The sequence below is a fragment of the Manacus vitellinus genome, unplaced genomic scaffold, assembly GCF_001715985.3.
Source record: "Manacus vitellinus isolate BGI_N305 unplaced genomic scaffold, ASM171598v3 scaffold_30_pilon, whole genome shotgun sequence".
NCBI lineage: Eukaryota > Metazoa > Chordata > Aves > Passeriformes > Pipridae > Manacus > Manacus vitellinus.
Genome location: NW_021940291.1, coordinates 4,675,067 through 4,689,333, shown reverse-complemented (window position 1 = coordinate 4,689,333; position 14,267 = coordinate 4,675,067). Strand labels below are relative to the sequence as shown.

At 37.8% G+C, this 14,267-nt stretch overlaps 1 protein-coding gene across 1 annotated transcript in view; it reads left to right on the top strand.

The window, feature by feature from the left end:
* INSC (INSC spindle orientation adaptor protein) overlaps window positions 1–14,267 on the top strand; it is a 139,831-nt gene that overhangs the window by 40,765 nt on the left and 84,799 nt on the right. The window contains exon 4 of the mRNA XM_029961031.1: window positions 8,185–8,278. Within this exon, the coding sequence (XP_029816891.1) occupies window positions 8,185–8,278 (94 nt within the window). The remainder of the gene's footprint in view (window positions 1–8,184; window positions 8,279–14,267) is intronic.

Sequence of the window (14,267 nt, the reverse complement as noted above, 5' to 3'; positions counted from 1 at the left end):
CTTTTCCCTTTGAAGTTGTTAAATACAGTGTCATCTTCTCTATTTACTTGTTTACAGTATTGAATGCTGGAATATTTATTTTCAATTTGCACTTGCATCATGTTTATCTTTGGGTAAATTACTTAATTGTTTCTTTATTTCCTGCCTCAATAGGAAAAGGATTTTTTTATCTCTCTTAATTCTAAGAATCTTTTGGAGTTTTTGCAAGCTTGTCAGAGAAATAATGAATCTTGGTTGCAATGTCATTACAGTTGGAAGACTCGTGCTAATAACAGAAAATTGTGATATTCTGGAGGCATTTCTTGTGAGCAGCATAGTCCATACTTGTACAATTGTACATTTATACAATTTAAGGTGAAAAAATCCCCCCCTGTTTTCCTTTGTACCCTACACAATGGCTGGTTGAAATAGCAGCTCTTTTATTTCTGATTTCTCCAAATGGATACTGGGACACAAGATCCTGCCTGCTGTTGAGGAGAAAGATACAATCCATGGTGTCAGGGTAAATGAGACCAAAGCAGGGGAGTTTCACTGGAATGAATTTAGTGCCAATCAACACAAAACTTGGATCTCTAACACCAGACTATCTCCAGCACAGACAGGACACAGTCCTGTTGGAGTGAGTCCAGAGGAGGGCCACAAAGATGATTAGAGGGATGGAGCACCTCTCCCATGAGGAAAATCAGAGAGAATTGGGATTGTTCAGCCTGGAGAAGAGAAGGCTTTTCTGGAGACCTTAGAATAGCCTTCCAGTACCTAAAGGGAGATACAGGAAAGCTGGAGAGGGACTTTTTACAAAGGTATGTAGTGATAGGACAAGAGGTGATGGCTTTAAATTGAGAGCAGGTTTAAATTAGATATTAGGAAGAAATTCTTTACTGTGAGGGTGGTGAGGCACTAGAACAGGTTGCCCAGAGAAGCTGTGGATAAAGCCAGGTTGAATGGGGCTTTGAACAACCTGGTCTAGTAAAAGGTGTCCCTGCCCATGGCAGGGGGGAAGTGTTGGGGAGCCCCAATTCTGGCCTCAGCTGCCCTTACTTTCAGGGACCTGTGAGAGGTTGAGGTGATACCAACAGTGGTTTCCTCTCAGTCCCCCCGCCATGGAGGCTAAAGACCCTTCCTCAGGTCAGCCCTGGGGCTGCAGAGCCCTCCTCTGCCCTGGTGTGGAGTCTGGGCTGGATTCTGCTGCTGGTCTTGTGCTCACCTCGGGGCTGTCACCTCAGGTGGGGACTCTCCTTGTAGGCAGGGTGGGGGCCCTGAGAGACATGTCCGTGAGATGCTGATTTTACAGCTGATATGTCCTTGATTGCTGCATTGTGTCTAGTCTTGGGGACATAGGGGGAGAAAGGAAGAGATGAAAGGAAGTTGTTTTTCAGCCTGATGGCAGCTGGGCATCTTGGAAGAGAAAGCTCTGGTGCCACATAGAGGCCACAGGTGCAGGAACTGCCAAGGCTGAGAGCAATCCACATTGAACAGAGCTGGTCTGCAAACCAAATGGTGAAAACTTGTTTTATCCATTTCTGTTTGGAAATATCTTTGAACCCAAGTGACCAGGAACAGGGATGCCCCTGTTGTTTTTGAATTGAGACTGGTGTTGGTGCAGGTGATGTTGAAGTGGCTGTTTGGTTTAAGGCAATAGGAAAGCATGCCATCTGTCAGAAAGCTAGGAAAGTGTAAATATCAATGAGTTGTACCCCTCAGAGTTTTATGGTATCTGCTTGCATTGCTGATCCTCTGAGAACCAATAAACTCTTTCATATGGTGATTATTCTGCGTTGCATTAAAGATAAAATATAGCTCTAGAGTGCACAAACTTGACACCTATTATTCAGTTCCTGAACCTCAGAAGTAATTCTTTTCTAGTGCAACTGCCTCTAAAATGCTGATTTCTAGAAATGTGACCACTAGTCAGTTTGTTCCCAAAATACTGCCATCTGTAGAAATTGGGGTGCCCCTTTCAGAGGGGGAGATTTTAGAGAATTTGATAAGATTAGAAAAAAAAAAAAGATGCCAGGTGATAATTCTAGTGGCCTGTTGCCTAATCTATTTTTGAGGGAGATTGGGAGAAAGGAAGTCATAGAATCTGTAATGCCCTTTTCTATCTTCTTATATTAAATATTTTCATAATGTAGTCCATGATGATAAACTCCATCTTTCTAGAGATTTTGGATCTAAATGGGAAATTTGCTAAAGATGTATTGTAAGAAAACTCATGCCTTGTCTAAAGGACTTGTAACGTGTATGTGATGGTAGATCTTCATTCCTAACCTTGGAGAAAGCTGGATTACCTGGGTAAACAGGCATCTATGCTTTCCCTTATGATGCAATCAGAAGTTGCTGATTGCATTGCAAGTGTGTTTTCATGTGATCCACTTACTAAAATAAAGATATGAAATGAGCAATCCAACACCTCTTACTTTAAAAGCAGGTTTTGCCTTGTGATGATCAAAAAGAAAAAATTGTACGTGTTCAAGGAGGGCTTTAAAAACAGGAAGCGCTTTAGGGAATTGAACTCTGTATGCAGAGGAATAGGACTGGCCTCAGATTTCATATTTTCTTTACTTTGACCCTCAAGAATCTACACAGAAATGTTCCTCATCTGTAACTTTCAGGATGACCTATTTGAACTAAAGATTTATCAGCTTCTCCCCTGTGCTCCAACCCACAAGGTATAGGTGAGTAGAATAAGGCTAAAATGAGAACTGTCCAGAACACAAAAGAAGTAGCACAAACTCCAATTTGCATGAATAACTACACTTGATGGAGATAGATATAGATATATACCTCTCCCATACATATAATATATACTTTAAAAATATTTAATGTAATAGAAGCTTATGATTAATATATAATAAAGTGTGAGATTTTTTGACAAATAAAAATATAAGTGAATATAATATAGTTAAATAAACAGAGGTCAATAAGTATGTATTGCATATATTTTTTGTATGTATATATTCAAGGACAGGTTAGATGAGGCTTTGAGCAACCTGAAAGCATGGAAAATAATAATGAAAGGTAATAGAAGGTGGATGGTACCTACCTAATGGAAAGTATCCCTACCCAAACCTGGGGGGCTGGAACTAGACTATCTTTAAGGTCCCTTCCAAAACAAACCATTCTATCATATCTTAAGAGGTATTGTCCAAGATAGAGTCTTGTTTAAAATGAGATCGTCTCTCTGCAGAGGGCAGAGAGAAAAGATGGGAAGAAATACGCAATAAAAATCTCTGTAACTGAAAATTAATTTACCTTTCACATAGTACTTGAGGTGTAAGGCATAAACTTTTCAGCAGTGCTTCCTCTATGATTATTGGTCCTGCAAGAGCAGTTACCATGAATGAATGCCATAGGTAGTGACTGTTCCCACCTCTCTCTCCCAGTTTTAATTTGGCATTCTAGGAGTGTGGCACATAGATCTGCGTATATGATCCCATGGTAATACAAGACATTTTAATGCATCATTTCAAGGACTCTTCATTATTTTTGCTCCTGGTTTTATGGTTTCTTAGATTTGTGACACCCAGCTTAATTCTTAGTTGGCTTTTACTATTGTAATTAATTAATGTCTATATAAGACTCTTAGAATGCAAAATGACATGGGATTCTGAGACCTGAAATGGCTAGTGTGGAAAAACTTCTGATGGTCTGGGTGTGTTGCTGAAGGACAGAATGTATGTTTTTACTTTCTGACCTATCACATAAATGCTGTCAGAATTTTGCTCTTAATTTGATTTGTAGCATTCCATTAACAGTTTTTCTGTGTACAGGAGAATAATAACTAATGATTCCCCAACTCCCAGAATTGTAAAGTAAGGGCAGGCTCTGTTTGGCAGAGCAGAGGTTGCACTTTAGTACAGACAGGAACCGTTCATATTAATTAAGTGATATCTTGTCTGAAATGACTTTTAGCTAATAACTCTTATTCTCAGGTTAACCATATTGGTTATAGGCAGTATGTTCATCTAATTCAAGTGATTATTAATAATCAAAGGGTGTGTGGATTTCTGTCTTTTCCTGAAAGAGAAATGATGCTCTTGAATGACCTTATTTTAAGACATTGTTAGTGTTGAAATTATGATAGGGGTTGGAAGGGGAGTGGACAAAGTTCATAGATTTGCCTTTTGATTTCAGCCTTTACAAAGGTGGGCATGTATGACATGAATGACCTCAAAAATGTGAATTTAATTGTATGAAGTTTCAGGGCTTAATTATTAAGGACATCATTTTGTGATAAAGAACTTTAGGGCCATCAGTAGTACAAAAAAATGAGTCACATTTCACATGTTATCATGATACTTTTGGTCATGGATGTTGTTTCCAACAGAAGCCTGACTGCTGAAATCCTCCTAATTTCTAGCTTGTTAAAGATAAACTAACATGTTAAATGATGTAGAAGAAATTTAAACTGGAAGATTTTACAAGATTTTACAATTTGTTTACCTACGAGGAGTAACATCTTTTGTAGATTGTTAAAAGGCCATGTGGCACTGTAGAAGCTGCTCTCCAATAGTAAACAAACTTGAGCAAGAGGAAGTTCCCAGCAGGGAGTTCTTGTAAGACAGGAGGGGGTCTGTTGTTGTGGAACAAGTGTGTTAACAGGTTGCAGCTGCATCACTCTACTAATGAGGTGTTGCACAGCTTTCACAGGTGCTACCAAGCCTGGCATAAGTCAGGATGAGACTCTTCCTTCTTTGGCTTATGGGTGGGCTAGTTTGGCAGTTTTTTTAGGCTGTTTTTAGTTCTCTGTGTCAATTGCTGGCAAGGCTTGGTGCTTGTATATAAGCAAGTTCCCTCTTCCTGGTTATGTGGTGTTTGTTTATTTATTTACTTATTTATTGGTCATGAAGACCACATCCTCTGCTGACACTGCTTTTTCTGCCAATAGTGCTTACATGCTGTTTCAGGTGTGATGCTTTGTCTTCTTACGAAGCCCAGTTCTCCGAAAGAAGCTTTTGGCTGACTGTCTTAGATGGGATTGAAAGGATGTTTGTGATCTGCTTATCTACATCTATCCAATAAACACGAGGAAATAACATCTTAAAATCTGATCCAGTGTTAATACAAAAATGCAGGACATAGAGGCAGCTGCCTTGGATACATCTAATTCCACACGCGAACCCTGCTATCTACCAGAAGAATTATAAGTCATTATTTACAACTGAAATACAAGTCTGTGTACAGACATATATTTATGTAAAATCCAGTGTAAGGTGTTAAATAAGAGGCCTTATAATAGTCAAATAATACAATTTTATTATTTCAGTGTGTCGGTTCAGGCTTGTACCAAAATCACCAATATTGCAAAATACAAGTAGTGTTATTTTTTCGTACAAGTTTACCTAGACAGCATCTCTGACCAGCTGTGGACCTATTCAGTGGCCACAGAACCCATGGGAAAAACCAGACTCTCCTACAGAACTCTACTGATGTTACCTGTTAGTATGCATATACTTAATAAATGTATGTGTATACACACACATAACGTCTACATGGTCAGCTGTGGGAGAGGACATTCCTTTTAGGAGTGCTGACTAGAGCTCAACACTGTGTTGTGGACTTGAGTAAAAAGCAGCATCAATTAAACAGAAGAATTCATCAGTCCTCTTATAGTCTTTACCAGGAAGTACAATTCTTGGTCTTACCCAGAAAGATGAACAAGAACACTGAAAACTGAACGTCTGCCATTGAGCACAATAATTGCCCAGCATGTGGTGGAGCCATTCCAAGCAGGATGAGGAGCCTGTACCATAACAGTTACTGGTTCTCCAACTTCTCTTGTAGTCTTGGGGGGTATTGTGGGTCCTCTGGCAGACTGCCAAGTGCTTGGAGAGAGCATTTTCTCATGCTGCCAACATTAATTTGGGATTAAAGTTTTGAGCTAATATCTAATCATAGTCTTGAGCCAGACAGTCTGGTTAAGATATTGTTGTGTATTTTGTAATTGTTCCTGGGGTGTAAGTAACCTCTAAGTAGGAGTTGATCATGTTTTTAGAGGCTCTCAGACATAATATAAAAATGTGTTTTGCGGGAAGACAGCATATAAAAACTTGTATTTTTGTCAGGTTTCTAATTTATAGGGAACAATGACATGCAATAATCTAATTTATGTCTGTGTACATTATGTCACTGATCACAAGTAATGGAGTACAAGCAGGTGGCTTTGATTTGTATGTTAGAAATTGTTAGTAGGCTGAGCTAATGGTGAAGTAGCTTTACCTTGCCAGAGGGAAGCTGTTGGTTTAGTGTTGGTAGCATAAGAAGGTAAATCCCAGTCTGATGCTGAGCAGAAAGAGATGGCTAGTGTCCATGAAATCTGTACTTCTGTAGGTTGAAAGATTTATTTTCTTGGTCCTTTATATGATAAGATTCAGGAGGGGAAACTTCATCTTGGAAATTAAGGAAATTAAGGTGTTCAGCTTTGGTTAAGGATATCGCCTCCAAAGGAAGACAGTGATAATTGTGATATTTGGCTATTTAGAGAAAATGTGATTATATCATTATTTGCATTTGGTAATCTTAAATGTCTTTGAAAAAGGGAAAAAAGCCTACTAGTGAAAATAAATGAAGATAGCTGATTTATTCCAGTTAGTGAAATCTTTCCATCTTTCCATCATATTCTAAATGCTTTGAATAACAAAGCCCAACAATAAGCTTGTTTTTCAAATCTTTGTGTGCATGGGAGCAGAAGGATACATACTAACATTTGCATGCTTGGGCACGCGAATTTTCAGTCACAGTCTATCTAATACCTGCAATCCTTTTAAAATGGACAACTCAGTAACACTTAAACTGTCTATCTGGTTTTTTTAGTGTTGGTTTTGGGATTTTTTTACAGATTCTTCTCCCATGTTTCAGTCTTCTAGTCCATACATCTTATTTCCAGGAAAATCTGGAAATCCGGTAGGCAGGAACACAGGCGACATCATTACCAAAGCAATCTGGTGCTAATAGTGGACAGAGTATGTGAACACATTATGTTGATTGTAATACTTTGAGGTACTCAGGACAATGTTTGTGAGATCTTGGGGAAAAAAGCAAGGGCATGCATTAGTAATGAGATCAGTTTGCTAGGAAAGATTCTGAGGACCACTCTGTGGCAATTAAGAGCAATTTGGAGTGGTAAATATCTTAAATGCTGGCTGACTCCGCTTGCAGAATGTAGCCAATAACCAAATAGCAGAATTTCACAAGCAGCTACATCAAAAACATTCTGCCTTAGTTGGTGACACAAACAGCAGTAATTGCCTGTGTAAAGTGTTTTCTTCAGGAGTGAGATTCATTGATCCCAGTTTTTTCTTCACATCTAAGAAACTGTAATTTCCCCACTGTTCCTGTCTCCTCGTCCAAATTAATTCGTCTCCTCCTTGTTCTTCATGAGTCATAGATTAATCTTTTTCTTCAAATATTTTGCATTAGTTTTCTGTGGCCTTGTGGGTGAGTGCAAATGACTTCACTTCTTTTGGTAGAAAAAATCCTCTACAGCTTTTGTTGCAAATATGCATTGATCTGTAGTAGGTGGTGTAAGATGAGGCTAATTAAAAGAAGAAGGAAGGAGACAGCACCCCTCCCTTTTGTGAAAATGAGGAATCTCTCTCCTCCTTTCGTGTATCTTTCCAGTACAGTTAATGTTTGGATGCACCTCTTGGTAAGTGGGTATGAAGGGGAAACATGGAGGAGGAGTGTGTAGCATTAAAAATGGATAAAAAAAAAATGAAATTGTTTAACATGGATGGGATTAATACTTTGGTAGCTTAGACATCAAGGACCTTTCTGTAAATGTAGTACTAAATGATCCTGAAATCATATGAGCATACACTCACTTGCAATCTTCCTCCCAGTAGCATGAAGAATTACAATAATACTCATTAGATTTTTTTCTAGAGTTCAAGTTAGTACAAAATAAATGAGGCTAAATAATAACTCAATATTAACTCAGAAATGTTCAGCCCAGATGGCTCTGACCTCTGCAGCAGTCCAGGAAGTTCAGGAAATGCAAACCCTATGTTGCTTATGCCATGGAATGTACTTAAGGACCTTGGTTATCTGCTGGAGTTGTGAGGTAGTCTGTGGAAAAGAAGCTTTTTGAATTGTTTTTAATGAGTTATCTCCACAGATGAGTAGGGCGATGCATGAAGAGGCCTGAGTTTCCCTAGCTTTACTAAATAACTGTTTTCTTTCTAGATCCCAGCCTATGGGGAAGTGCACATAAGAAGAGGATAAATATGGCTTTTAAGGGCGAGGATCACTTAGATTCCCTTTCATTACCAGTTCAGCGGTAAGTGGTGCATTCTATCATCCAGCTTTGAGTGACTAAATGCCTCTGAGGTTGCAGCTGCACTTTCCTTTGAGGACCCAAGGATGTTTAAAATCTCATTTTTAAACTCAGTAATAGGTAATGTTCCTGCAAAATGTTGAGAATGAATGTGGAAATCTGAGATGTATTTCTTGAGGTATTTGCAAATTTGTGTACCTGAAGTCTGGTAAATCATGACAGTGAAGATGCAGCCATCATTTTTAAAGGATGACCATGTTTGCAGTAGAGGTGTGATTGTGTTTACTGGATCAATTCTTTGTTGTGATGGAAATCCCTGGAACTTGCTGCTCTCTGTGAATACTGCTGAAAACTGTAAATATGAATCTTTTTAACTTGATTGACTTTCTTCTGGTGTAGATATGGAGGTATGGTAATAATACAAAGGCTATAGTATAATCTCTCCAATCTGTGTTCCCATTTGGGAGTAGAGACACTGGTGATTCTGCTAATCAACAGATTAAGAAAAATAAAATTTATCTGTTGGTTGGCATCTAGTAGCTGTATCTAAGTAGTATAGTTCTGTTTCTAGTATAATGGATGTTCCAGGAAAAGGAAAAAAAAAATGGATACAATAGCCTACAGTCTTCATATGTGGCACAACTGGGGTGGTTTTGTTTTTATTTTGGGAAAGGGAGGAAAGGTGGCGCTGCTGAATGCAGGAATAAAATCAGAAATTAAAAGGTTTTGAATTTCAGTCTTTCTTCCAGTATTCTTTCTTCAGATCACACTGTAATTGCATATCAGGAACCAGTTAATTATGATAAAGAGTCTCAAAATGTGATGTTCTTCTTTGTCAGTAATTTGATATTTCTCTACCTGTCCCTTACTGAGTCTTCCAGCAGATACTTTGGTAATGCCATTAAGCTCACAATCACAGTAAGACCATGTGAATATATTCTCTTTTAGAAGAAACACTATATGGAAGAACATAGTTTGGGGATACCAGATTCCAGGACAACTGTTACTGTTCATTAGATGTTAGCTTAAACTTGCTTTGGAAATAAGTGAGTCCTAGAATCCTGAAGAGCCAAACATTGAGTGGACTAGCATAAATAGCAATGAGGTGTCCTATTTTACTTATTAGTTTAGTTTTGTTCTGTGGGATGAAACCACGGAAGATCATTTCAGATGCAGACAGTAGTGAAGGCAGGCCAATGACTTTGCTATGGAAATTCTCAGGCTAAACAAGTGGTCAGATAAAGTGCCAGACATCCAGGTTAATTTCTTGGTGATAACTAATGGGTTTCACAAGCTGAACCCTGGATCAAAAGCCAAAGAAGCTATTATAGCCAACTGGGGCAGTGCAAGACTCTTATAGCAGTAGAAAACTATCTGCATAGGCCCTGTGGGTGGCCGAGGGCTGATCCAGGCTGGTGGTGGCAAGATTGTTTGCCCATACATAAATGGGGAAATTAGCTGGAGGCTCTCTATGCTAGCAAATGGAAATGTGGAGGAGGAATAATGCACTTAAAGATAACAGCAGCACAGAACTGAAGAGCACTGAATTTTGTAGGCTAGCGACTTCTAGAAAAGGAAACTGCCTGTGTGCGGTGTTCAGGGAAGAAAAACTCTGCCATGCTGTGTGAGCAAAGCCACACCATCTCACAAGGACTCTGCACTAAGATGTAGCTTAGCACAAGAAGTGACTTGGAGAAGTCCCATGTTGCAGGTATTATGTTCTGACAAACAGCTTGACTGAGCAGGGCAATTCTCTATAGCGAAATTCAAAAAGAAATAAATGTTCTCCCCCACCCCCAATAAAATATGAAGCTCTTATTTTTGGTGTCTCTTTTGAAAGAGAATCCTTTTTTCTGCCAATGAGGATTATTTCAGATAAAACCCTTCTAACAAATGGGGAGAATGAAGTTGACAGTGGCCGGAGAGGTGAAGACACAGAGAAGGCCAGAACTGAAAAAAATCTGTTTTTACCCTAAGAATTCAGCAGAAAGAACACACTATTGGGTAGATAATAAAGTTCAGGAGTTGTACAAAGTGTTTTTCTTGATTATTAAAAAACCCAACAAAACCCACTCTACGTAACAGCTTTTCCAAAGAAATGGAATTTTTATGAGATTAGGCTTTTTGTCTGGGTTAGAAAAAGGAGTGATATGGTCCCTGTTTAAAGAGGATTTAAAAAAATTTAGCTTTCAAAATAACAAAATTCAAGTATTTTTAATTCATTATTGTTCCTATATCCAAGCCTAGGATGTATGCCTGTCTCAGGATTCCAGCTCATGCTCCTGCTTTTTGAGAAAAGGGACTTGAATTCACCTGAGGGTCTGTGTTGTTGTGTCCTGTCACAGCGAAAATCTAACACAAATTCAACTGATGGTCAGTCCTGTGTAGCACCACAACTGTGTCTTGCCTCACATTTAGGTCAGAATACTTCAGAAATAAAAACATCCTCAAGTAAGAATATCTGTATCCATAGGAAAAGTGTACCATACGCATGGAAACAGACTCCAAGTGTTTCCACAGCAATCATTAAAGTCCGAAGTTATTGTGGCTGTGTAAGGAATTTAGAACTGGGGCCTTAAACCAAGTTTTGGTGCTGCATGAACTGTTGTTTACACTCTTTCCTCAGATTTTATGGGAAATTACAGCTTGCATTTGAAAGTCTCTAGAGTACTGAGTCACTGTGTTAATGGTTTTCTAACACACTGGCAGACCTACTTTCTGTAATTGATATCTAGACTCCTATAGATGCAGTATTTAAAAGTATCCTGAGGAAAAATACAAATTATTGTTACAGAAACTTTATTTTCTATTTCAGTGAGTTAGGAACTTACTGATGGTTTTGTCTCCTAGGAGAGAAAACAACTGGCAATAGGTCATTTTTATAAAGAACTAATCTAGTTACTCTCCAAAAGCTGTTAGTCCTATGTAAAGCATTTTACATGGTCATAAAAGTTATCTGTTTTTCATCAGTGATAACCAGTTCACTACAGCATATGAAGTGTAATTGTATTCCTTAGAGGTGCACACATCCCCATTCTGAAGTAGCTATTTTTAGTATAGCTTTTGGAAAATGTTGTTACCCTTTCCTTGTATCTTTATATTGCTATTGTTTTTCTGTATTTCTGGTAAGCTTTTACCTTGACTTTTCTATCTGGAATAAAACCTGTTATGTCCCTGCCCCTCTTCCTGTGTAACAAAAATTCTTTGAACTTTGTTTTCTGTAAATTAAAGTTGTAAACTACACAGACTTTTTTTCATTAAGGACATGGTTTCTTATACTTTCCATATTGGATGGTAAATTCAACACTTGGAATGCTGAATCTAAAGTAATTCAATAAAAGAGAGAATACTCATAACCAAAAGTGAAACAGGATGCTGTTTTTGCTTCTTGAATTATGTGTTCTGTTCAGTGTTGCAACTGTAAGAAACACAGCATAATTAGACATTTTTTGAAAATAAATGAGGGTCTTGTAGGGAAATTAGGTAAAAAAACCCATCACCAACTCGCTCACCCCCATTCCAAAACCAAGTGAAACCAAAATGAAGCAAACAAAAACAAGCTGAAGAAAGACATAATCTTGCTGAAAGAACTTGAAATATGGGCTACTCTTCAAGTGGGCAGAGAATTTATCTTTCTAATCTCCAGAAAAGCAACACTGCTGGTCTGTTTAATCCACTGTCTAAATATGTTTACAGCTTCGAAAATTAAAGATGTTTCTGGAGGTTATAACTTAAACTAACATACAAACAAAGGGCAATGTTAATCATTTAAATGGGATGTTTTGTTGTTGTTTATACAAGGTCAATACTTTGAGGACCAGGAAGATGCTTATATTTGGTATTAATTGATGTTTTGACAGATGATATTTGTCAAAAGTTGAAAGTTGTGACTTGAAATGGAAGCAAGAGAAATTCAGGATTTTTGTACTGCAGGAACTGCATTTATTCTACTTGTTTCTCTGCCAAATCAGGATGACAAACTTGTAGAACTTCATGGAACATATAGACTTCCATATTTTTCATCTCATCTGTCCATAATTTATTTTTTTTCATAATGGAAATTACTTTTCTCATCCAAAAAAACCCCAACACTTGACAAAATAGTCCCAGTAATGAATATGTGGGTTTAAAAAAAAAAACAACACACAAAACAAACAAACAAACAAAAAAACCCCAAAAAAACCCAAACAAAAAAACCCCCAAATTGTAAAAAGAAGAAAAAACCCTCAACTTTGTGAAGTGAGATGATTTGTACCTGTATGGGAACTGAACTATTTCAGGGACCATTCACATCACATTTTACTTCTGTTTCTGGAGCTTTATGTGGACTCTGTGCTGCTGGAAAGAGATGTTTTGAAAAACTTTGAGGTATAAGACACATGAAGAGCCTTTCAACGTATTTGATACATGTTCAGATGGGGCTGTCAGGAAAACAATGGATCTGTTGGTTTCTATCCCTAGAGCGTCTAATATTTCTCAAATACTGGGTGATTTAATCCTAAGAATCAAAAGCAGGGAGATTGTTATTCTATCTAGAAAATTACTCTTGACCAGAACTGCACAAGAAATGTAGGTTGGCTTTTTTTTCAACTAACCAATGGTGTCTTGCCCCTTGTATTCTGTAGGCCATGGGAATCTGTAGGTTTTGGTGCTATCTCTTTTTCTGGCCCTGAAATTTGGGCGACAAGTCATGTCATTGCATGACAGTTCATTGCAACGTTTCCTGTTTGGTTATCTAGGGGTTTGACTTCTGTGAGTTAACCTGAATAAGGGTTATTCTCTTTTATCTCACTCTGGTCTATTCCTTTTTTAACCTTCCCAGTTCTTACCTTTCTACTTTGAATCTGCATGACTTCTGTAATTTGTTACCATCTTTGTTCTCCCAAGATTTGCCTCATTTTTTTTTTTTTTTTTTTTTTTTAAATAGCACTTTAAGTCTTCAAGACTGTGCTTGGATTATAATTAATCATGAAATCATGTTTAAGTACAAGTGTTTAAATACTTTGTCTGATCAGTGATTGTATGTCTTATACTTTTTGGACATTTGTGTGAATTCCTTCTGTTTCATGGTCTCCTACAGTGTCTGCTGGTGATAATTAAGGGCTTATTCTGTATTTCTGTCTTCTCTATGTCTGTGAACTGAACTTCCTGTCTGACAAGCATTCCATACCAAATAGAAAACAACATTTGCATTTTGTTTTTGTATTTTAGAGGCTGCTTACTGTGCATATATCTTGCCCTGCTTATTAGAAACCTACATTCACTATGATCAGTTTTGTTTGGATGATGTCAGGAGCTTGTTTGTTGTGGCTCTTTGAAAGCATTCAGATAAAGACTGTAAGAAACTCTAGAAAAAAAAAAAGCATTGTTACTTGTAATACAAGAGCTGGAGCAGAAGATTTTCAGAATTTCAAGTTCAATGTGCTTACATGGCTCAATGAATCGCTGCTCTATCAGTTTTTGAAAACTATTTGAGAATTGAATGCTTGCTAGGAAATTGAAAATTCAGTGGCTGTAGGAACAGAGTACTGCAGAAAAAAGCAAGCTGCTTTGCTTTGCCAATAACGCAATAAAGTTACCTTCCGGTGACAAGAGATAAAATCAGTTATTGCAGAGCTTGAGGCACTAATGATGTCTCATTTAATGACATTGCATTCTTTTCCTTTAGTTCAGTTTACATTATAGCAATTCAGCAAATAATTTTACAGTGACAGAAGGGGAGCTCACCTTACTACGAAGTATTTCTGATTTTAGTGATTTATATTCTACATGTAACCAAGCTGAAAGCTGAGTAGTTTGTGGGAGTTTTGATGGTGGTAGTAAAACAGATTTGTGTATCCATATGGTCCTTCTGGGAAGGATTTTCAGGCATTCTATCTGACTGAGGCCAAAGGGTGATGTCAGTAAACCAGCTACTATTGATTTGCTATAATTTGGTGGCATTCATGAGGAATATGAACTCAACAGCTTTTTTTTTTCCCCTTTGAATCCA